Source organism: Moschus berezovskii, chromosome 8 (genome assembly GCF_049115385.1).
Source record: "Moschus berezovskii isolate FMDL1 chromosome 8, NW_MosBer_1.0, whole genome shotgun sequence".
Lineage (NCBI taxonomy): Eukaryota > Metazoa > Chordata > Mammalia > Artiodactyla > Moschidae > Moschus > Moschus berezovskii.
The window spans coordinates 108293538-108318423 of record NC_142467.1 but is presented as its reverse complement, the minus strand read 5'-3'; the positions used below and the strand labels follow the sequence as shown (position 1 = coordinate 108318423).

Genomic DNA, 24886 nt, shown 5'->3' with positions numbered 1-24886 from the left:
GCATTGGGAAGACCCCCTGGAAGAGGAAATGGCAACCCACTCCAGTATTCTTGCTTAGGAAATCCCGTGGACAGCGGAGCCTGAAGGGCTACAGTCTATGGGGTTGCAAAGAGTCAGACACAACTGAGCGACTAACACTTTCATATTCCGGTGGTCAGTCTGGGGCCTCTCCCTCTGGCTGCCTCATAGCTGACATGCACCCCTCAGACAGCAGGGGCTCGTCCCCTGCCCATCCACTGCCCATCCAGTCTTTCCCTTGAGCACATCGCCTAGCTAGGATGGCTTCTCCATGTTATAAAGCCATGCAACTGGGTCTGTGCTCAAACTAACCCATCTCTCAGTGAGTTAGTTCATTTCTTCTGGCACCTCTGGATCCATCTTTTCCTCTCTGATTTCACAGCAAAAACCCTCCCCTCAACACACTCACACAATAGACACAGACACAACAGACGTATTACCAAACCAAAGTTCAGTAACCTGAAAAACAAATTCACTCTACTGACACCAGGTCCTGGTGAAGGAAAGTACAGCATTTATTTCAGGGCGCCAAGCAAGGGAGTGGGAGACAAGCCTCAGATCTACCCCACTTTGGTCTTTGAATGAAGGTCTTTTTTTAAGGGGGAGAACAGAGAGGCTGGAGTTAAGCATCATCTTGTGACATTTCATAATCATAGTTTCAACAGTCAGGATGTTTCTGGCCTATGATTCACTCTCCAGGTGGTCCGTGCCTGTTAGCTCATCTTGCCCTGGAGACACAACCTGAGTTTGTACATGAATGATGAAATATCTATGATAGCAACTTTAGCACCTTAACCATGTCATCAACAACAGAATATTAGTTATCTGTGTTCAGATGTTCAACTAACACTAATATTAGTCATTAGTGTTCAGTTAACACGGGGTTGAGGCTTCTCAGGTGGCTCAATGGTAAAGAATCCACCTGCCAAGCAAGAAACTCGGGTTTGATCCCTGGGTTGGGAAGATTCCCTGGAGAAGGGCATGGCAACCCACTTCAGTATTCTTGCCTGGAGAATCCCATGGACAGAGGAGCCTGGCGGGCTACAGTCCATGGAGTCACAAACAGTCAGACATGACTTTGCGACTGAAAAACACAGGGTTGAGGTCAAAGGGGACGAGAAAGGGAATGAGGTTTTAGATAGAGAAGTTAATGAGACTCAGTGAGGGAACTTGGTTTCGGGGGGGCTCAGTTTCAGACACAGACCAGCACAGCCTTGCCCAAAGCCAGGCTGCCACTAGCCTTCATATTCCTGTCCATGCACTGTGAGCATCTGGAAGGTGCCTCCTCTCCCATTTGGAGGCGTGATTCAGGGCTTCAGGCTTTCCAGCACCTGGTGCCATCCCACCCCTGCCCTGCCTGGAGCTCCACATGTACCCAGCTGTGGGCTGTGGGCTGTGGCGCGTCTGCCCCCTGCACTCCTGGCACAGCAGCTAGACCAGCACCAGAGTGGGTTATTTGATGTCTGTTATCAGACAGCCTTTCCCTCCCCGAGAGGGCTCCTGAGGAATGTTGAGACACGCGGCCGCTCTGTGGTGCTGGTGGTTTTCGCTCCAACAACAGACAGTGACCCCACCTCCTCTCTCTGATCCAGTGTCGAGCACCCATGGCGTTCAGGACACGGGCCCCCCTGATGCTCAGCTCCTGAGGCTGGAGAACATGCTGCTGGCCGAGGGCGTGTCCAGGCCTGAGAAGCAAGGGGGCGGAGCAGCAGCAGCAGCCAACGAGGCAACGCCAGGTGGCCGTCCAAACAACAGTGGCCTCGAGCACTCTGACTACAGGGCCAGGCTGTCCCAGATCCGACAGATGTACCACTCCGAGCTAGAGAAATATGAACAGGTGATCTTTCTGCGTGGAAGTTTCTGTCATGGGAATGCACGTTTGTCAAAGGAAACCATGAAGTACAAACTGCCTTCCCTTGGCAGCATCGAGCAGAGAGCCCACGAGCTTGGTCTCATAGCAGAGGTAGCCGATTTGACCCCAGCCCCTTGCCATCATTTCTCAGTAGCCAGCCTGTGTGAGAGGCTCGGAGGGCAGGTGGCTGATCCCACACGGGACCCCAGGCCAGCCTGCTAGGTGGTCACCAGCTGGCGTGTGTGTCCCCGCCCCAGGCCTGCCGCGAGTTCACCATGCACGTCACCAGCCTCCTCCAAGAGCAGAGCAGGATCAGGCCCGTCTCGCCCACAGAGATAGAGCGCATGGTGGGCGTCATCCACGGCAAGTTCAACAGCATCCAGATGCAGCTGAAGCAGAGCGCCTGTGAGGCTGTGATGGCCCTGCGTGCGAGGCTCCTCGATGCCAGGTCAGGCCCGACCCCCGACCTGTGACCTCAGGAAGAGGAAGCAGGTCCTGCGCTGGTTTGGGTCTGAGTTACGGAAGCCTCCCAGCCTGGGCAGGGGTTCTGATCACAGCTGTGGCTGCGGCCCTCACACAGCCTCCAGGAAGGCTCGGAAGTGCTGACTGCTGCTGGCACAGCCTCTCGATCAGAGATGGGGATGAGGCCCCATGGGTGATCACCGGCTGAGGCTATCTGTCTTCTCAGGCGTAAGCGGCAGAATTTCAGCAAGCAAGCCACAGAAGTGCTGAATGAATACTTTTATTCCCATTTGAGCAACCCATATCCCAGTGAAGAAGCCAAAGAGGAGCTGGCCAGGAGGGGTGGCATCACGGTCTCCCAGGTGATGGTCCTTTCCTGTCACACCTCCCTGAACCCGAAAGGGACACCCAGGGAGGTTCATCAAATGTGTGGCGCAGGAGCCGAATGTGGGGTGCAGCCACAGCCAAGCACGTGCAGTGCAGCCTCGGAACTGGCTGGCTGGGCTCAGGTCCCAGGTCTGGGCCATGAACGTGGGCTCAGGCAGGAAGCCATACCTGCCCTCCCATGCTCCCTGAGGCAATGGGTATGGAGTGTGAGGCCCCGCACCACTGAGCATAGCACTCAGTAGTGATCCTCGGTGAACTGCAGTCATTAGGAAGTTTTTTAAACCTTACATTCTGTTTACTGCTGTATTTAGTTTTGGCTGTGCTGGGTCTGCACTGCAGGCTTCTCTCTAGGTGTGGCGAGCAGGGGCTGCTCTTCATTGTGGGGCCCGGGCCTCTCATTGCACTGGCCTCTCTTGTAGTGGAGCACGGGCTCTGGGGCAAGCGGGCTTCAGCAGTTGTGGCTCCCGGGCTCCAGAGTGCAGCCTCAGTAGTTGGGACACATGGGCTGAGTTGTTCCACGGCATATGGGATCTTCCTGGATCAGGGATCAAACCTGTGTCTCCTGTGTTGGCAGGTAGATTCTTTACCACTGAACCGCCAAGGAAGCCCAGTCGTTAAGATTTCATATTCTCATATCAGAGGGGTGTGCTGTGTTCTGTAAGATGGATGGGGTGTAAGCTAATGAGAAGAAAAAGAACTTGGAGCAAAATTAGGACTTAAAGTCATAGACCAGCTCTTGTGCAAAAGTACCACTTCAGTTATCCTGGAATAAATTCAGGCGTGTGCATTACCTGCTAGTTGCTCAGACAGTCCAGTGTGTGAGTCTGAGGGCAACAAGACAGGCAACAGCTGGCTCCAGATGGGAAATAGGAGCGCAGGTTGGAGAAGAGACCCAGACAACTTCAGACCATATTGGGATGACTGTTCATCTCAGTGGGATTCGGGTGGGGTCGGGGCTAAGGCGAGAGCCCAAGAAATACGTCAGAAGGTTTTGTTGCTTGTCTTATTGATTTTTATCTGTGCTGGGTCTTCGCTGCTTTGCACAGGCTTTCTCTAGCTGCAGAGTGGGGGCTACTCTAGTTGTGCAGTGCGGCCTGCTCATCGCGGTGGCTTCTCTTGCTGTACAGTGCCACAACACGGGCGCTCCGGCTTGAGCTTAGCTGCTCTGAGGCATGTGAGACCTTTCTAGACCAGGGATTGAACTCATGCCTCCTGCATTGGCAGGTGGATTCTTAACCACTAGACTACCAGGGAAGCCCTTTCAAAAGGTTTTAAAATGAGAACAGTTAAGTACAGGCAGGCCACAAGTGAGAAAGCGGACCAGGCAGCACCCACGGGGCCGCGTGGGGGTTGGCGCCTGCCTCTGGCCACAGAGAGGGCCATCAGGGGCCCGGACTCAGTAAGCGGGGCCACCCCTCCCGCTGTGCTGAGGGAGGGGCTGAGTTTCCAGCCCGGTCAACCTGTGCCCTCAGTCACCTCCCTCTGCCCCAGTCCCTGCCGAGTCCAGCAGCAACTTGGGGGCAGTGGCACCCAGGAGGTCTGCAGGGTCACACAGGCAGCGAGGCCTCTCAGGTGTCCTCATTCACCCGGATCTGCCGTGGTATCCTCAGCGCTTCGGCCAGAGCTAAAGTGAGGGTTGCGCTTCTAGGACCTCGAGGCCCAGAAGAAGTGGGAGGCATGGCAGCCCATCTGTCCCCAGGAGTTGTCTGGAAATGACCAGATTCACTTCAGGGCCTGCCGCCTCAGACAGCAGACGGGTCTGGGGTCTACACTTCATCTGAGGAGGGAGTTCATGACAAACAAAGGTTTGAAAAGCACTGGCCACATTCCAGTGACTCCCGCTCAGCAGCTGAGCACTGACATCCCCACCCACCCACCAGCAGCAGAATTGTGTCCTGGGACCCCTCCCCACTGTGGTGGCTCCTCAGTAAAAATGGCTGAGAGCCAAGTTAAGGCTCCAAACATAGTGCAGGCTGTGAGGCGCACTTAAGGAGAAAATAGTGGAGCAACATCAGGCAAAGGGCGTTGCAGATGAGACCACGGATGTTTTCAGGAAGGGTCAGCTGCAGCTGCAGGCTGAGGAGGCCCGAGGGGGAAGGACAGGGGCGCTGAGCGCATGGACAGGGCAATGGGTGGAGACCTGAGTGGCTACAGCTACACGGACGACAGGGGCCAGAGGGACTGGGCAGGGAGTGGCCGGTGACGCCAAGCTATGGTGAGCCTTGCAGAGAGGGCATCTCACTCCTGTCCAAGGTGCTAGGACAGACCCCGTAGGGAGGTCGGACCCCAGCCTGAACCAGCTCCCCCTCTGACACCAACTCGGGAAGTCTGCCCTTCGTCCCTCTAAAATGCCAGTTGAATTCAACATGGAAAACCGCTCGCTGACATTCTTCTGCAAACTTCAGCACAGACATGCGGGTGCGTTCTTGGAGGTGAGTGGGAGCCAGGTGCTTACCTGGCTTGGTTGCGAGCAGGTCACACTCACACCGAGGGCAGGAGAGTTGAGAGCAGGGAACACACATGGGGCTCTTTCTGTCTGTGGTTGACATTGAGAGGATTGTAGAGGGACGCTAAAGAAACTAATTTTTAAAGGAGAAAAGGTCATCCACAGTCCTGCCATGCAGTTCAACTGCGTGTTTCTGTCCATGAGAATGCAGGGCTCGTGTGTGCACAGAACTGCAGGCCCAGGCACCCTGCTTGGGATACACGGTGTTTCCGGTCGCACATGTCTCCATGCTGGGCGCTGTCCAGCCTCTCAGCCAGCCAGGGGACGTTTTCATTGTCACAGCTCGAGGGGAGGGGAGGGCACGCCTGGCCTCTGGCGGGTGGAGACCAGGGATGCTGCTCAGCACCCTCAGGGCCCAGGACACCACCCACCCAGAGAGTGATCCACAGGGAGGAGCCCTGCCCCAGAGGGCCCGTGCAGATGTGTCAGGGCTGGGCCCCTGCCTACAAGATGTGTGTGACTGCAGCTCCCAGCCGGCTTCGAGGGCTGAAGGCTCCCTGTGCTCCGCTCAGCTCTTGCCCCTGCTCCGTCAGGTGGTCCTTTATCCTTTGATAAGTTTTAGATGCGATCGTGTTCTTTGCTTAAACTGCATTCCCAGAAACGCGGCTGCTGGGGCAGGTGTCCCGCGTCAGGCTTCAGCCTGTGGCCTGCGGTGAGCAGACACTGGTCTCCCCAAGCGTGTGACGCGCCTGCTCTTCTCCCACCGCCATCCTCACCCCAGGCTCCAGCAGCGCCAGGTCCTCAAGCAGCAACGCAGCCCCTCCCTCTCTGTAAGCCACGCCGACTCCAGGGCACCCCCAGCACATAGCAGACATTTCCCCGTGCCCAGGGTTCATCGGTGAAAGCTTCACAGTCTCAGCCTCTCACCCCGTCCTGGGGCCACGCGCTGTCACTCAGCAATGCCCCCCTCATTTCATGTCTCATTGCTCCGTCAGCCTTTCCAGCGACTTCTGTCTCTGTGTGTCCACAGGTCTCCAACTGGTTCGGCAACAAAAGAATTCGGTATAAAAAGAACATGAGGAAGTTTCAAGAAGAGGCTACCATCTACAGAGCCAAGGCGGCAGTGGACGCCACCGAAGTCAGGGGCCCAGGGCGCCGGGCCAGCCCCCCATCGATGTCCCACTCCAGTGAGTGAGGCCGCCCAGCCGGGCTCAGCGGCCCCCCGAGGCCGAGTGCACTGAGCCGCGTCCGGGGCAGCCAATGGGCTCTGCGCACGCCTCTCTCCTCTGCTCACACTGCAGGCTTTCCATTCCCACCGGAGATGGTCCCCGTCAAATCACACAGCCCCACAGCTGTGTGGGTGTCGTGGGGACAGAAGGTGCACCCCAGAAGGCTGGTCTCCCCACCCACACAGGCTGCAGGAGGGCTGGGGGCCATGGGAGTCACATTCATGGCCTCCTCCTGACCCAGGGGCTGGCAAGTCCCACCTGAGGCGTCGCTGCACCTCCCGGGGCAGGAACGCTAGTCCTGACCCCTCCGACCCCTGCAGGCTCCTCTGGCCCCTCTCCGCTGACTGGCCCTGGGGACGCGCTTATCCGCCTGCAGATGCTGGCCTGCCTCCAGCCCACCCCCCGTGGAGGCGGCCTCCTGGCCCAGGTGAGTCTGTGGCACAACCCCGAGACCTGTGGGCTCCCTGACCTAGTGACGAGCAGGCCTGGAGTGCCCGTGGGTGGCAGGTCCTCGGGACTGGCCGCCTCAGCCGCATCGCGGTCTCTGCAGGCTCTCATGAAGGGTATGACGACCAGGTGGGCCCGCCAGGCCCTCGTCACGGGCATGGAGCAGGCGGGCGGAGCCCCTCAGGGAGCTCGGCACCGTGGGCCGCTCAGCAGAGACCTCAGTCCTCACAGGACTCAGTGGGCACAGTGGGCTCTGCCTGTCGGGAAGGGGCCCTCCCTCCCCAAGGAGGCAGAGGGTGGGGTGGGAAAACGAGGCCCCAGTGGTCTGAAGGTGCCCCCTGAGCTCAGAGCCTTCAGCACGCCTCACCGTCCCGGCCACCCCCTCCGCTGGCGCCCAGCTGGGCCAGAGTGAAGGTCCATTTTGGCGACTGGGAAGAGCATGGGCCTTAGATTGCGGCTCTCAGGATGTGCCCTCAGGACTGTGCTGCAGAGCTGTGCAGGTACAGGTGTAACACGGCCATGCAGCAGTGGGCAGGGTCTTACGCAGCCAGACTGTTTGCTTCAGAGTCAAATCTCCCTCCTCAGTATACCCCTCTTAAAGATGCAGGGAATGGATGCAGTGCATCTCGTCACCATGGCAACCCCACAGCCCACAGTCAGCACCTGGCAGAGCTGGCACTCTGATGCCACCAGGTGGCCAGCTCATCCTGCTCTGCACTTGCCCAAGGCCCAGCGCCACAGCCACAGTAGGGGAAAGCCTGTGAGAGTGACTCAGGGTGAGGGGTCCACTGACTGGGGCCCGGGTCCTGTCGGCCCCAAGTAGTAAGTGGGAAGTGTGGGATGTGGTGTGTATGCCCAGCTGTGCCCCAGTCCCCTGGCCTGGGCAGGTACAGATGCTCTTCCCGAGAGAAGGTCTCCAGGCTGAGCACCCCTGCTCCTCTACCACCCCCCACCCAGCTGGGCGCTGACTCCTCAGCCCTGAGCTGCCCTTTAGCTCCCAGGCCCACCCGGGCCCCAGGCTGTCACCTCCCAGGCCTGCCAGGTCGGCCCTCCCCTCCTCACTCACGTCTTGCTGCTGGGGTCACAGGCCTGTGGTGCCCACCCGAGGGCAGAGTGTGTCCCCCTGCAGCCAGCATCCACGCCCCAGGTGCTTTCAGACTGAGGCTGAGTGGAGCAGTGCTGTTTTCTGGCACATGGGGAGAGGGGGAAGGGAGCAGGGTCTTGGGCCTCGTGGGGCTGGATGCACTAGAGGGTGCAGGCAGGCAGGCTCAGCCTGTTCAGAACAGTTTGAGAATGAGGAAGGAGAAGGGGAGCTTGTGCGTTATTGCTCTCGTGGGCTGCACACAGGACTCACCTTGGAGCAGATAGCCATTGTCAATAGTGGTTTCCATGATGGTGGGGGGGTCTGTGGACGAACACCCCACGGTCACGTGTGCCAGTACATCCCCACAGCGCAGACAGAGTCCCCGCAGCCATGGGCCCTTCCGTCCTAACTCCAGTCAGGCGCACGTCCTGCTGGGTTCCTGAACCTCTTGCTGCTCAGCACATCTCACCACGGTCTTTCAGGGCCCGCTAGCTCCAGGCCTGCCTGGGTCTCCCTCCCACTCAGAGCACGTGCCGTGGTGCCCCGTCCTTCCCCTGCCAGCGCCCGGCCAGCAGAAGCCAGACCCTGCCAAGGAAGCACGTCCATGTGGAGGCCAGCTGCGACTCAGGGCAGACCCCTGCATCCCCCCAGTCTCCTGGCTCCTCTCGCAGTTCTCAGCACGTTCTAAGGGACATGGAGGCTGGATGGGCCACCAGTCTTCACGGCCCCCCTCTGAGTCTCTGTCTCTGTCTTTTCAGGCCAGGGGCGGCTGGCAGGAGAAGCGAATGCCAACCGCTTCACCCGTTGGCAACCCCGGCAGTGTCACCTCAGACGCATCTAATTAAGTGTGGGGGTGAGCAGAAAAGAGGCCGGTGTGACCTGCCCTCGAGTTCCTTCAGAAAACCCAGAGCTGACAGCAGAGGGCGCTCCCTGAGCTGCCGGCCAGAGACACTGACACCATCCTCTGCTTACCAGCTTGGATTTGAAACAGCTTGAGATGCTACTTGTTCTCCCAAATCTTGTTTTTATATTTATACATATATATGTGTATATATATATATAGTAATTTTATGGTTAAGACTATGACTATTTCTACAAGAAATTCTGGCACCAGTTCTGCCATTAAAATTTTGGACTAATTTTAATTTTGCCACCACTCACCCCAGATCTGTTGCTGGCAGTGGCTGACGACGTCGCAAGCGCAGTTGTTGAGTTGCGACCCTTTTGCTCACTGGTCCGTCTGGGTGCCAACTCTCCCAGACACTGCCTCCCCGACTTGTGTTGTGTTATGAAAATGCAGTTTTGATTTAAGTCTGTGTGAGCTCAGGGTTTTACCGGAATTAGTTTGGCACTTTTCTTTCTTCTGTTAATACAAGTTCTACCATTTTCAGCTGAAATGTCATTCGACACAATAAACTTCCCAAGCGCTTTCCTTCCTCTGTGCTCTTGAAATCCCGCTGGCCTGAGGTTCAGTGCTCAGTGTGCCCCGCCTCCCAGCCGTCCCTCTGCCCCCTCACCTGGTTCCTCCTCTGCTTCAGCCTTCGAGGGGGCCTTCGCTCCGTCTCCTCTTCCCCTCCCTGGGAAAGAAGATGGTAGAGCTGGGGGACTTCTTTGGCGCTCCAGTAGCTAAGACTCTGGGCTTCCAATGCAAGAGGCCCGGGTTCTATCCCTGGTCAAGAAACTGGATCCCACGCGCCACAGCAGACTTCACATGCCACACCTAAAGGCGCCCCATGCCACAACTGAGGCCTGGTGCAGCCAAAACAAGAAGGTAGGGCTGGGCTGTTGGGGGAATTAAATGAGCCCGCAATGGGGACAGCTCAGGGCCCTGAGCAAATGTTGTATCTGCCCATCGGTCTACGTCACCGGGGCCCTGACCCCACACTACCAGCTGACTCCACGACTAGCCCGTGAGTTTCTGTCCAGAGGGTTTCTTCTCTGCACACAGTGTGTTCCAACTCCCACACGCCTCCACACAGCTCATGCCAGATCCTGGCCAGTTGACTGCGTCACTGTTCTCCTGGTTCTTGGCCTCCAAGCCCCGCCATGTCTCCCTCCTGTCTCCGCCCCCCTCCCTCCTGTCTCCGCCCCCCTCCCTCCTGTCTCCGCCCCCCTCCCTCCTGTCTCCGCCCCCCTCCCTCCTGTCTCCGCCCCCTCCCTCCTGTCTCCGCCCCCCTCCCTCCTGTCTCCGCCCCCTCCCTCCTGTCTCCACTCCCTTGCGGTGCCACCACTGTGGTGCTGATGCTCTAGTGAGGGGTGCAGACAGGACACAAAGTGCAGGAGTGAAAGTCCGCCATGCGGCATGGCAGGATCACAGCCTGCACCCCAAAAGGTTGAGCACAGTGGTCTCCAGGAATCAGAGGACTTCAGCCCCCTCCCTTCTGGCTTCCATTCACCTGCCCACCCTCACCTGTCACAGCCACGGGCCTGCTGCTCTCACCTGACCTGTTACCACACTGCCTTCCATGTCTGCATTTCTGTTTGAGAACCAAGATATGGATTTCTTTATATATATATATATATATATATATATATTTTTCCCCCCCTTGGCCGCACTGCATGGCATGTGAGATCTTAGTTCCCTGACCAGGGATTGAACCCATGCCCTTTGCATTGGAAGCACAGAGTCTTAACCACTGGACCACCAGGGAAGTATGAAGAAATAGATTTGTAGTGAAGGTAATACAATCTCAGCCGACCCCATCCAGTCCCTGGCCGCTTTTCCACTGGCATCCACTGCAGACCCATCCTCAGAGTTAGGGTTGGGTCCTACCAAGATGGTCTGTGATGGTCTGTGTGTCCCTGCGTGCATGTCCCCACTTGGCACGCCCTACCTTTCTCCACATGATGTATCTTGGAGTGGTCACTGCCTCTGAATCTGGGAAGCTCTTCCTCCAGCGAGTGAGCCCCTCGTTCCTAGTACTGGGTACTTAGGGTGGTTCCATCTTTGCAGCCCTGGCCCTCACTGCCCCTCAGCTCAGCAGCTCCTGCGCGCTGAGTGCTGCTCAGCGAGCCGCCCCGGCCTGGCTCTTTGCATCCTTGCCGCCGCTTTCCTTCCCTTCAGTCCACTGTTGCATCGCTCAGTCGTGTCCGACTCTGTGACCCCTGGACTGTAGGCCGCCAGGCTCCTCTGTCCATGGGATTCTCCGGGCAAGAATACTGGAGTGGCTTGACATTTCCTTCTCCAGGGGGTCTTCCTGACCCAGGGATGAAACCTGTTTCCTGCACTTGTAGGCAGGATTCTTTACTACTAAGCTGCCTGGAAAGCCGCAGGGGCCAGCCATCAGGACCTCCCCCTGCACCAGTGACATTTCCACTGAGCACTCCCCCAGCAGGAACGATTAAGATGCTAGGAAGCCCCAAAAGCACAGCCTGGGGTAGGGGGAGTCTCAATCGAGGCTGTTGAGCAGCCAACCCAAAAGAAGACCCCCTACCCATGAGCAGTCACTTCCCAGTCCCCCTCCCCAGCCCCTGACAACCACTAATCTGCTCTGTCTCCATGAATTTGCCTGCTCCAGACATTTCATACACATAGGATCACGCAACATGAGGCCTTCTGTTCTGGTCCTTTCATTTCGGGTGGAGTGGGGTGCTCTGAACCACAGGGAGACTAGATGGGAAGTCACAGAGGGAGGGTAGCACAGCTCTGATCCGGCAGGCTTGCTGTGTCCACACAGCTGGGCAGAGGAGTCACATTCAGGATAGAAATGTGGAAGCTGAGACAAGGCCCTGCTGTATAACACATGGAATTCTGTTCAGTGTTATGTGGCAGCCTGGAGGGGAGGGGAGTTTGGGGGAGAATGGATACAGGTATATATGTATGGCTGAGTCCCTTTGCTGTCCACCTGAAATTATCACAACATTGTTAATTGGCTATACACCAATGCAAAATAAAAAGTTTTTTAAAAATTAAAGGAACTTCTTTTGTAAAGTGAAAGAAATAAAGGAGATATTGCAAAACTTAAAAAAAAAAAAAAGAAAAGAAATTTGGAAGTTGGGAGAGGCCAAAATACAGGGCAAAAATCAAGAGAGGATGTCACAAGTCAGAAAGACAGATCTCAGGAGCAGAAAGTGAAGCCTCACTAGCATGGCCAGACTGAGCCGCATGGGCTCAGTGGAACCACAGGGCTGTGAACCAGTTCAAGAAGCAATCAGAGGCAAAGAGCACGGTCAGCTCTTGAGCACATTTGCAGCAAAAATGTCGCCAGAGGCCATGGGGTGTGAGAGGGAAACTGGGCAAGGTGTGGGGAGAGCTGCCAGGCAGGTCCTGAGGGAGGGGAAAGTGGGATGCACCAGGGGAGGTCGTCTGGACCCTGGAGAGGAGGCGGAGAGCACAGGTGCTGGAGAAAACCCTGCAGGGGTGTCCCAAGGGAAACAGACAACGTTGCAACTTGTATGTCCCAGGTAGCCCTGGCGCTTACCGCTCACTTGCCCCCTCTCCTGGCCATGGTGTGAATGCAGCTCTGGGTTGGTTTAGCTTCCAGCTTCTGGCTGGGTCTCTTAGAGGGTTTCAATTTGAGGAAACTCCCTACGTCAAATTCTGCACCTAAAGTCACACTTTACTAACATTTCATATTACATTACTCCAAAAATGCCTGAAATGTGGCCACACGACAATAATCGAACTACAAGGATTACAGGAGCTCAGAGGAGTCGCCCTGCTGGCAGAGTGGGAGCTGATGGCACCTCCATGCAACAGGAGGGGACATTGAGGCTGGGAGGCTTGGTGACCTGTGCTCCAGGCCCCCAGTTAGGAGAGAGGTAGGCAGACCCAAGGCCTTGAGCCTGAAAGCTGATCAGGGGAGACTGCTCATCAGTACAGTGACTCAAGATGGCAATTTTCTAGAATCTATTAATATTAAAAATGCACACTCTTTCCCTGAACAGTTTGCCTTCTAATAATTTTTCTATAGGAACATGCAAATGCATGCAAAATGATGCATTTACTGCTACATTTTTTGTAATTGCAAAAAAAGGAAAAATATTTGTCAGTTAAGAACTATTTGGGGCTTCCCCAATGACTTAGCAGTAATCTGCCTATGATGCAAGAGATGCTGGTTTGACCCCTGGGTTGGGAAGATCCCCTGGAGGAGGAAATGGCAAACTACTCCAGTATTCGTGCCTGGAAGAAATCCCGTGGACAAAGGAGCCTGGTGGGCTACTGTCCATGGGGTCGCAAAGGGTCAGACACAACTGCATAACTAAGCACAAAGCACAGGGACTGTTTAAATCAGGCTTTTGAGTCATGTAGTGGAATAGTATACAACCATTAAAAAGCTGAAGCAGTTTTTCTCCACAACGTGTTACTGTAAAGAGTAGGAAGATAACAATTTGCACACATTTTTTTAAATGAGGACATATCCAAATATCTTTGGAAGGCGACCCAGGTCACAGCCACGACCACTGGGGAAGAAACCAAGGATCGGGGGTTGGTGGGAAAGCAGTCTCTCTTTTCTCTGTATACCCCTGGGCAGTCTGCATTTTAGAAATCCCTAAGGGCCTGGTGGGCTACAGTTTGTGGGGTCACAAGAGTCAGACACGACTTAGCAACTAAACAACAACAAAAAGAGGCTTGTGCAGGGAGAGGAGAGGGAACCCTTGGAACACTGACCACACCTCTACCCACCCACTAATCCTTGGCTTGGAGTCCGTGATCGGGATCTTACCTGAGAGGAGGCCCACAGGAGAAGGATCTGGAAGCCGCCGCACAGAGAGGAGAGGGTGGGAGATTCAGGCTCTGTGTCCCACCATCATCCACCAGGGGTCACCAGGGCCCTGCAGAGAGTACAGAGCTGGAGGCCTGGAGACCTGGTGCTCCTGGGCAAGGGACCCCGGGATGGAAGACCCTCTACCTGGTAGCTGTGGGGTTCAAAGGCAGATCCACACAAAGGGTCAGGCTCGGGGCAGGAAACGAGACCTCCACTGCCGCTATTCTGCTCAGTGTGTCCCTTGCAAAGTGTCTGACCGCCCTCACTCGGGCACTCTCCCTCTCGTGACATTTGCACGTGTGTTTGTGGTTTGCATATGATATGCATGATTTGCTTTATTGGAATTAAAACCATGTGTGATTTGCATATTTTTGCATGCCATTCGTGTAGTTTTTTAAAGATCTTTTTCTGTGAGCCAGTGTGTTGAGAGACTGGGAATCCGCGTCCTGGGCGGCCTCCGAGAGGTGAGTGGACACCTCCCTCAGGTTCTGTGGAGTCTCATCTCCACCACCCGGTTGGGAGCCCCAGGAAGGCACACTCTGTCTGCTTAGAGCTCCACGCACCCTCTGAGACAAAAGCCACCGTAGCCTGGGCAGGGTTCCAAGCAGCTGGACACAAGAGCCCTGAGGGCTACTCTGAGGTATCTAGGCCAGAGATGGGTTTAAATGGGAGTGCTGGTTCACTGGACCCAGGCCAAGCCTGGGAATCTGCACTTCCCCCAGCTCCCAGATAAGGCTGGCATTCCGACCACATGTCTGGACAGAAAAACTGCTAATATTCTCTCTGATCCACACATCTTAACTCCAAGGCTCCCATCAGAGAAAAATTCACTCTAATATTAATCATAGAGGCTTCGCAGGCGGCTCCTGCCAATGTAGGAGACCTAGGTTCAATCCCTGGATGTGGAAGATACCCGGAGAAGGAAATGGCTACCCACTAGAGCATTCTTGCCTGGGAAATGGACAGAGGAACATGGCAGGCTATAGTGCGTGCGGTCGCAAAAGAGTCAGACACGACTTAGCAACCAAACAACAACAGTATTCATCATGATACTCAATTAGCAAAGTGTCTGAGGTTGATTGGTGATTTAAAGAAAGAAAAAGTCTGGTTGTAGGTTAGAGTTGTGCAAGTAGCAGCCGTGTGCCTGGAATGTGTGATCCTGACTGGGGTAACTGTCCCTGTCTGGGCGTGGACCCTGCATGTGACACCCTTCCCTTGGGGCCAGCTTAAACAGGGTGTGGCTGGGCTGTCAGATCCTTCTGTTCCTTATTTGGGAACACTGAGAAATTGGAAAGAGTGTTGAATGAAATAAAAATGCACAACATGAACATATATAGACTACTATATATAAGATAGACAACAGACAAGTACCTACTCTATAGCACAGAGAACCCTACCTGGTATTCTCAGGTTAAAGTGTCTGCCCCCAACGTGGGAGACCCAGGTTCGATCCCTGGGTTGGGAAGATCTCCTGGAGAAGGAAATGGACAGTAACCCACTCCAGTACTCTTGCCTGGAGAATCCCATGGACAGAGAAGCCTGGTAGGCTACAGTCCACGGGGTCACAAAGAGTCGGACACGACTGAGGGACCTCATTCAGTCACTCATAGTAACCTATACAGAAAAAGAATCTGAGAAAGAATGGATACATACGTATGTGTAACTGAAGCACTTTGCTGTACACCTGAAACTAACGCAACACTGTAGATCAACTAGTCAGTTCAGTCATTCAGTCGTGTCTGACTCTTTGCGACCCCAGGGACTGCAGCTCACCAGGCTTCCCTGTCCATCACCAACTCCTGGAGCTTGCTCAAACTCATGTCCATTGAGTCAGTGATGCCATCCAACCATCTCATCCTCTGCCATCCCCTCTCCTCCTGCCCTCAATCTTTCCCAGCAACAGGGTCTTTTCCAATGAGTCAGTTCTTCATATCAGGTGGCCAAAGTATTGGAGTTTCAGCTTCAGTATCAGTCCTTCCAATGAACATTCAGGATAGATCTCCTTTAGGATTGACTGGTTTGATCTCCTTGCAGCCCAAGGGACTCTCAAGCGTCTTCTCCAACACCACAGTTCAAAAACATCAATTCTTTGGTGCTCAGCTTTCTCTATGGTCAAACTCCCACATCCATACATGACCTACTGGGAAAACCATAGCTTTGACTACGTGGACCTTTGTCGGCAAAGTGATGTCTCTGCTTTTTAATAGGCTATCTAGGTTTGTCATAGCTTTTCTTCCAAGGAGCAAGTGTCTTTTAACTTTGTGGCTGCAGTCGCCATTTGCAGTGATTTTGGAGCCCAAGAAAATACCATTTCCATTGTTTCCTTATCTATTTGCCATGAAGTGATGGGCCAAGATACCATGATCTTTGTTTTTTGAATGTTGAGTTACTCCAATATAAAATGAAAATTAAATTTTGAAAAATGCACAGCATGAGACCTGTGAGTTTCAGTTTTATTTGGGGACTGACTGAGGGCTACAGCCCCTGAAGCCTCTCAGAGAGTCCCCAGCAACTGCTGCAAAGAGGTGGAAGGGTGTCAGCACGCACGTGACCCTGGAGAAGAAGAGTGTGCAATCAAGCACGCATCTCAGGAGGGCTGCTACTCACAGAACCAGATGTCTCAGTTAATGATTTCAGCGCTTTTCTAAGTGTGAAAAGATGCGAGACACTGAGCTCATGAAAGTTTTCTCCTGAAAATACCCACCTATCTGAAGGGCTACTCGACCAGTTTCTCCAGAGCACTGAGAGCTTCATTCCTAATCTCCACCCCAAACTCCTTTCAGGGGGTGTTGAAGGTGAGCAATCGCAGTGGCTCATGACCCAGACCTTGTAGAACCAGGTGATAAGGGACCTTCTTCAGGCATGAAGTGTAGCACTTTAAATCTCAAACACACATCCAAATGAGTAGGAGCCTGAGGTCAGGGAACCAGAGGACCTGAATTTTAGGGTAACTGACAGATGCAGGAGCAGTGTGAAAGGGCCTCCCACTGGCCCATGATTGCACTGACTCACGCAAGAATCACCAGCCAGCCTGGGGGTGCTGAATAGGTTCCTGGGCCCACGCTACTGTGGGCTGGCCAGAAACTGGGAGATCAAACCAAAGGAAATCAATCCTGAATATTCACTGGAAGGACTGATGTTGAAGCTGAAGCTCCAATACTTTGACCACCTGATGCAAAGAGCTGACTCATTAGAAAAGACCCTGATGCTGGGAAAGATTGAAGGCAGGAGGAGAAGGGGACTACAGAGGATGAGATGGTTGGATGGCATCACCAACTCAATGGACATGAGTTTGAGCAAGCTCTGGGAGATGGCAAAGGACAGGGAAACCTGGTGTGCTACAGTCCATGGGGTCACAAAGAGTCGGACACGACTGAGCAAGTGTACAACCACAAGTGGACACCAACATCAGCAAAAAGAAAAGTTTGAGGAATGAATTAGAGCTATTCTTGCTAGCCTCCCTCAACTGAAGGACTGGGGAAACTGAGGCACATGGAGGTAACCCTGAGGATATGAAGTGGCAGAACTTGAACTTGAGTTCTGGCCCACTGGGCTGGCCCCTGGGGGGGGAGGGATCCATTCTCTCCTGGCAGGTATCCATGGTGTGAGGTAGTCCAGCCATGCCCGGCCCTCCCTGAGCCTCAGTTTTCCCCTCTGCAAAGTGGAAATATTAAGAGACTTCCCACAGGCTTGGTGGGAATCACAAGAGCGCTGAGGGCCCGAAGCATGGTGTCCATGCTCTTGGAGAGTCTGGGGCTATCTTGTCCCCCTTCCGAGGGGAACACAGAGACAGGAAGACAAGAGGGCAGAGGTCTGATGAAGGGCAGCCCGGCTCAGGATGCCACAGTGTCTGTGACGGCCTATGAGGGCCGGGGGCATAGACTCGAGGGTGGACAGACCCGTCTCCCTGCCCCTTCTTCACTCGGCCACCAGGGGGCGCACTGACAGCAAGACGCAAGTCCAGGCGTGGCTCCCTTTGCTCTCAGACTCCGATTCCCTTTTCCTGCTCCTCCAGGTCTTACAAACGGCGTCTTTAAACGTCATTTCCCTCCTCACTGGCCTCCTTCACTACGCCTCCCAGAAACATGCTCCCAGCCCGGGGCTTTTGCACTGGCTGTTCCCTCCGCCCGAGGGCTCTCTGTTTCCTTCTTTGCCCCGTGAGCTGCTCTGCCCCGCCCCCCAAGATCCTACCCGTCTCCTCTGCTCCCAGCCCGCTTCCTGCAGCCCCTCTCCCCCAGACCTGACTCCTCAGGGCCCCTGGCACGCTACTGTCAGCTGCCCAGCCTTCCTTCCAGCCGCCGCCCCCTCACCAGCCAGCCAGCGTCCAAGGGCCACGGGCACTTCAAGGGCCACAGTGTTTTGGTTTCTCCTGCCTGGCCCTTCTTTCCCCTCTGGAACAAAGATGGGGCAACCCCAAAATCAGCGGGGGAGGGGAATTCCCTAGAATCGATCCCTGGTCAGGAACTAAGATCCAGCAAGCTAGGAGGCGCGACCAAAAATATATACACAATAAAAGAATTGAGATGGGGCACCTCTGCAGCGGGGGCTGCGGCTCCCGTTGCTCCCCAACTGGGCGCCCTCCCCCGCCCTCAAGCCGCCAAGTCACCTGGGGCAGGACGGGACTGGGCTGTGTGTCCACGGAGGAGCGTCCCCTCTGTGGTCCCAAGGTTTTGGTTTATTTTCTTTCTCGTTTTTGGCTTCCCAGCTTGCTGGGTCTTAGTTCCCTGACCAGGGATTGAACCGGTGTCCTCAGCAGTGAAAGTTCAGCGTCCTCACCACTGGACCACCAGGGAATCCCCGCTGGTTTTCAATCAAACTCCAGCCTGGCCGATGGGGATTTTCCAGACCAAAGCGAATCCTGGAGAGGGCTGAGAGATGAGGAGAGCTGTGGTCTGTGTGGAGGGGAGGTCTGTGACCCCCCAGTCACCCCGTGTTGATCGATCGTCAAAGTCCCCCCGAAGCTTTGGGTTTAATTTCACCGTCTCTCCCGGGGTGGAGTGAAAGCAGGAGGCTGGGCAGGCATGCGTCCGCAGTCCGCCTGGACTCCCCCCCACCTCCTGAGTCGGCCCCTCACTGGAGCCCCAGTGTGTCACCCACACGCAGACTGGACTCGGCCGCTCCCTCTATCTGGTCCCTCCCCAAACCTGGGTCCAGCTTGACTCTGACAAGAGAGGCTGGTTTTGTGCTCAGGGGTCTCCATGGTAACCCACAAGGGTTCACGCAGAGCCCCTGCCCCCCACCGGCGGGGACCGGCAGCGACACGGAGGCCGTGTGAGCAGGGCAGCGACAGCGCCTGTGGGAAGCTGGGCCGCTCAGGCCGACCCGGGGGCACAGCTTGCAGCTCCCCCTTTGACCTCCAGGGGGCATCCAAGCCCCAAAGACAAGGTCACCAGGGCCCTATCCTAGTTCACCGGTGGTGGAATGGCTCCTATTCCAGAATCGGCAGTGCTATCCCAGGACACCACGCAAACCCGCTGAGTCTTGGTTTTCCCATCTGTAAAGGAGAACAATTATAGGAACAACCTCACTGGGAGGGGTCGGTGAAGAGATGCAGGTAAATGCTTCAGCATCCAGCACATGCTCAACGGATGTGTGGGCCATCTGCCCAGCCCAGGGCTTAGGCAGGTGGACAGGGAGATGAGCGCTGAAGCGTGGCCGTGAGGCAAGGAGCACCTTCTGGGGGAAGGACGCTTGGGTCCTCTTAGGACACGCTGAACGCCAAGGACCTGGGGGGAGGTCTGGAGGCCCAGGAAGGGGCTGAACCCGTGGAAGGGTGTGGGGCGGGGTTAACTCAGGCTGCGTGATCTCCCCTTCATGTGGTCAAGGGAGCCAGAGCTTCCGGTGGGGAATCATTCCAGTTATAGGCCCCTGGCTGCTGGCTATGACAGTTGTAAAGGAGTGAGCTCCCCATTTTCAGGGGCATGCAAGCAAACAAAAGGTTTCCAACAGCATCTGGGCCAGGGGACAAGCCAAGAGGCCTGATTCTCTGAGGACCCATTAAGAGGCAGGTCACATCCTGGCCACAGGAGACAAAGGGGAGTACTGCCCGGCAGCTGGACTCCCCTGTCGGAGGCAGCAGGTTCCAGAGAGCTAGAGAACGGACATTCCTCAGGTCCAGGCGCCCGGCAGGCCGCTCCTGCCTGGTGAAACGTAAGCTGGGTCTGGCCGCGTGGACTGCGTGTTTTTCCAGTGGCTTCTTCAGCCACAGCCTGACCACAACCTAGATTCCGTCGGGCCGGCCATTTCCAAGTGTTTGTGTTCAGCTGGGCCAGACGGCGGGCCCGTGGCTTTGGCCTCCCAGAAAGCCTGGAGAAGCACCCCCAGCCTCCTACTCAGACAGCCCTCTGGCCCAGAAGCCGCTCATTAAAGCTGCTCATTAAAGCCACTCAGCAGAGAATGACATGGGATACGGGCAATGGGACAATCGTGCTGAGGGCCAGGGGGAGCTTGTGTGTCCCATGAGCAGGGGTTCCCCCCTGCCAGGACCCCAGGGGCAAAGACACGACCCTGGGCAAAGCTGACTTATTGGAACCCCTCCCTGCTGGCCTTCAGACTTTAGCGTCAGCTTATGACCATGTCAGCTGCCACAACTGTAAGTCAGACGCAAGCACGGTATGTGAACAGCCCTGCCTCCGTGTGGTATTTCCCTCTCTCTGCCTTAGCTTTTCTTGGCTGTAAACTAGAGATGATAATGGAACCTGTCGTTGATGAGATCCAACCCAATGCCTAGCAGATGCTTCACAAACCTGAGGACTCTTCCATGCTTCCAGGCTGGGTCTGGCTGCCTCCCCCATCAGACTGAGAGCTCCCTGAAGGAAAAGGCTGGGTCTTCAAGAGGAGGTAGTGAGTGGAGTTTTGCCTGTGTCCCTCCCCTGCTCAGAACCTTCACAGACAAACGGTAAACTCTAAAACCGGCATTCAAGACCTTCAGATATTACTGATAGTGGTTTGGCAAACTCCTATTCACTCTTCAAGGTAAGGTGAAGTCAGATGAAGTCACTTAGTCGTGTCCGACTCTTTGCAACCCCACTGACTGTAGCCTACCAGGCTCCTCCATCCATGGGATTTTCCAGGCAAGAGTAATGGAGTGGGTTGCCATTTCCTTCTTCAGAGGATCTTCCCGACCCAGGGATCGAACCCAGGTCTCCCACATTGTGGGCAGATGCTTTACCGTCTGAGCCACCAGGGAAGTCTTAGCAAAGCCCATAGCAAATGTCCTCTTCTCCAGAAAGCCTTCCTTCGGCCCTTCTGGTGTTTCTTTTCTTTCCAGTCCCCGACCCTCCTGCTGGCCCAAATCAGACCCCTACAGGCTGAGGTATCTGTGTGTGGCTCTGGGTCCCTCTTCAGAATGGGGTTCTGGAAAGACCAGCCTAAGCACAATCAAGCATCACTGTGCCCACAGGTCTGCACGGAGACATCACGTGAGAGTGCAAGGGTGCACATCTGTGCGTCTGTCTGTCTGTCTGGCCCTGGCCCTGTGTCTGTGCCGGGGCCCAGGAGGGGCAGCCAGGTGAACTCCCCCCAGACCACCCAAGACAGAGTCACCTTCACCAGAGGCAAGCAGCGTGGGCTGAGCGGGGCCCCCGAGGACCCTGACTTGGCTGGGAGCTCATCAGTCTCCCAACTCTCAGCAGCGAAGAAGCGGGGCTGTGAGCCACCAGCCTCGGCCTCCACCACCAGGTGCCGTGCCCTCTGACCCACCACCAGCGCTCAAGCCCCATCTGCGGCAAAGGAGGGGCTGGGGCTCTGGGGGGCGGCCTGAGTCCTGAGTGGGCTCCCCCAACCCTGCCGTGAGGGAGGCCCCGCCAGCAGCCTTCGAGGACATACCTGAGGTTTGGCAACACCCGGCCAGACAGCCCCCGGGGCTGAGTCAGCAGGAAGAGATTCAGGGCTTCCCAGGAAAAGCATCTGGGACTCCGAGGCGCCCCGGCCCCAGCCCACGCCCTCCCCAGGGCTGCCGGAAGGCGGGAGGTGCCACGTGCGCCGGGCGGTGCCCCGTGTGCTTTGTGGGACTGAACCGTGGGGGTTCGTGGAGGCTTAGAATCGAGCCCGACTTCGGCAGTCTGGGCATCTGAGGGTCGCGTGTCCCCAGGAGCAGAGTGACATGGGGCGACTGTGGGTGTGGCTGCCCCACTGCGTGCGAGTGCGCTTGGCCGCTGGCGCCTCGCAGAACCCTGTTGCGTGGGCTTTTGTCTGGGCGCATCCGGCTGGGCAGCTGTGAGGGTCCCACGATGACCGGAGAGGCTGTCCCATGCCGCGTGACCAGCAAATCCCGCCATGTGCACTGCGAGGGGCAGACTGCAGGCGGGACTGCGATGAAGCGTGACCGGGGAGCCGGATGAGCGACAAGGAGGTGGCCGGGTGGTGTGGGAGGTAGCGTCTGACTGGGGAGGACAGGGACAGGGCGTGGCCGGGATGGTGTGACTGCAGGACTGCTGGCGAGGACCCCTGACCCCACGCGCCACATCTCCGGGGCTGCCCGGTCCCTGTGACCCTGCCAGGGCAGAAGATGCTCCCTGCATGTCTGTTGCTCTCCCGACCCCTGGGGTCTCCTCCCTCCTGCCTGCCCAGATCTCCCACCCCAGGCCCTGGGGTCTGGCCTCAGCTCCTGCCCCAGGAGGGGTCAGACCGCTGGACATAGGCATTCAGCTGGACTGTTCTTTCTCTGTTGGCCCTCTGCCTCTGTTTCCACCATTAAAATGCAAGCATTCCCCCCCACCTCCTGACTGAAGCCAGGTTTCCCCGCCAGGCTGGCTCCAGTCTTTGGGGTCTGCGACTGGGTCATGTCCAACCCTGAGGGCTGATGAGGGAGACAGACAGGGCTAGGGAAGTGGGAGGTGGCTGCGCCAGGGCCACGAGGCCCCGACGGAGGAGCCAGCAACGTCCCGCCAGGACAGGAGGCCGCCCGAGGGGAGGGGGCTCCGGCCTGCAGGTTTGGACCCTGCAAGGGATGCCATGTGGGAGAGGGCAGACCCCAGTTCCATAAAAGAAACACTTCCCAACATGCTTTCCCACAACAGTTCTAGAAGAGCCTTTGTTATGAGAAATTATGTGATGTTTCCCTGTTCCAGCACCTTCTGTGGCTCCCCACCAATCTCCAGAGACTCTCCAGCTCCTCACTCAGCATTCAAGGCTTTGTTCACCTCCCCTGGGTATCTCCCATCTCCAGGCCCACTTGAGGTTTCCCTTCTCAGCCTTCACCTGTGTCTTTCCAGCTGCCTGGTATGCCCTTCCTGCCTTGCCCACCTGGAAAACTCCTATACATCCTTCAAGTCCCACTGCCTATGTTCCTTTCTCTGGGAAACATTACCCTTTCTCTTGGTCTAGGGTGGCCCCATTTCCTGTGTGACCCTGGGCAAGTCCCTTCAGTTGTGAAATGTGTGTGAAAATTCACCCTTACAAAAAGTACATTTGGGGCCCAAGACAATAAACTATACATTATAGTGTTAGTCGCTCAGTCATGTCTGACTCTTTGCAACCCCGTGGCCTGTAGCCTGCCAAGCCCCTCTGTCCACGGAATTCTCCAGGCAAGAATAAAAGCCCTTAAGGTGAGTTAGGGCTGGGGGAGGGGGCAGAGGGCTTGTATCCAGTCAGTGCTTGATACACAGTCATTTTCCTTTCTCCTGGATTCTACAGGTTTTAGAGCCTCTTGTTCTAAGCACCATTCCAAGATTTTTCTCCCACTCACAGGACTAGGAATTTTAAGAACCCCTGGTTCTAAAATTAAAAGTCTAAAATGCCGTGGGCAGGATCAAGGACCTCCTTATGCCCTGAGCTGACCCCAGGGTGGCTGAGGCCGGGGTCTCTGGGGGGAGGCTTTATGCCCCCCCCATGCCCCAAGCTGATGGGGTGTGGTCTGGCAGCCCCAGTTTTAGGGGAGAGCGATGGATTTAGCAGGAGGCAGATGGCAAACGTTTCAGGAGGGAAGAGGCGGGACTCCTGGCTCGGAACTAGAATGGGGTCACTGTGCAGTGTCAAGAAGTCCAGGGCTGTCAGCTAAGAGCCACGGTTTCCTTCTCTTGGAGCCTCAGTTTCCTCACCTGAACACTGGAACTGGGTGCTGTCCTCTTAAAGGGCTGTCAGCACGTGCAAGGAAGCTCTCGGGCTATAGCCACTGCCAAGCATTCTCTCTGGCCTGACCCTTGGCCAGCAAGCCTCCCGGCCCGCTTCCCTCCAGGAGCTCCTGCTCACGCCTGGCCTGGCCACTGCAGCTGGAGAGGGGGTTTCAGGATGACACCCAGCCATCCCTGTCCTAGCAAAGTGGGGGTCGGCAGCCCTCTCCAAATTCAGCTGCCCCAGGCCTGGCATCGGCCGCGGCCCCAACACTTGCTCAATAAAAGGTATTTGGCAGCAGAGCCTGACACCTCATCACACTTGGCCTGGAAGCCAGCTTCTCCTGCGCTGCAGGGGGAGCCCCCTCCACTCCCGCTGCTTCCCAGGACCCCAAGAGGCGGACCCAGCGTCTGTGTTGCCTGGGGTGGGAACCTACCTCTCTGAGACCCCCTGTCAGCAGAGGATGTAGACTGGATAAGTAAGTCCAGATACATACTCATGCCCCTGGCTTCCAGGGGCCTCCCAGCATCTCCCCTCTCTTGTCCGTCACAGCCGATCCAAGGGGAGGCTGGAGTGCCAGCACCAGGGCTCCAAACCCTCTGCTGGTCTCCAAGCAGAGCCCCAGGGCCCACCCTCAGAGACTGGGACAAAACCCCAGGTTTGCTAGATTTTTCCAGATGCTTCAGGCCCCTGAGTCTGCCCCCTGGGCAGAGAAAGGTGTTCCCCTGAAAGGTCTGGCCTGAGCAAAGGTGTGATGGAGGGCTGCGGAGGTTGGGGGTCAGCAGACGGAGAGTTCACCTGATGGACAAGAGCCGGCAGCCATGGGCACTGAGCGCTGGCCCCACAGCGTGTAGGGCTCTGTGTGTGAGCCTCTCTCCTCCCCTCCCCAAGGCCAGGCCCTCTCTGGGTCCCTATTGTTAGCACAGAGCTGACACCTCTTAATGCTGGACAAGCAAATCGTAAGGGAGACTGGAGTGGTGGGGTGGACACGTGGGCAGGGGGTTGATAGAAAGGGAAGTGGGTGGGAGGATGGGGATGCAGAAGGCCTAAGCGTGCCCTGGAATAAGGGAACACTCTGCACTCAAACTCAGCCAGGCACCATGGTCCCCCTTCCAGGCCCTGAGGAATGCCACATCCCTGCTTTCAGGTGGCTGACATCTCCAGGCAAAGGGAGTCTTAGGCATGTTCTGAGGGAACTGT

General features: G+C 56.1%; 1 protein-coding gene across 1 annotated transcript in view; it reads left to right on the top strand.

Annotated features, from left to right (window-relative positions):
- PBX4 (PBX homeobox 4) overlaps nt 1-9491 on the top strand; it is a 51045-nt gene extending 41554 nt beyond the window's left edge. The window contains exons 3-8 of the mRNA XM_088839229.1: nt 1611-1855; nt 2128-2318; nt 2559-2694; nt 6196-6352; nt 6636-6821; nt 8684-9491. Coding sequence (XP_088695355.1) covers nt 1611-1855; nt 2128-2318; nt 2559-2694; nt 6196-6352; nt 6636-6821; nt 8684-8766 — 998 coding nt within the window. The 3' untranslated portion in view covers nt 8767-9491. The remainder of the gene's footprint in view (nt 1-1610; nt 1856-2127; nt 2319-2558; nt 2695-6195; nt 6353-6635; nt 6822-8683) is intronic.
- Nucleotides 9492-24886: the final 15395 nt, after the last annotated feature.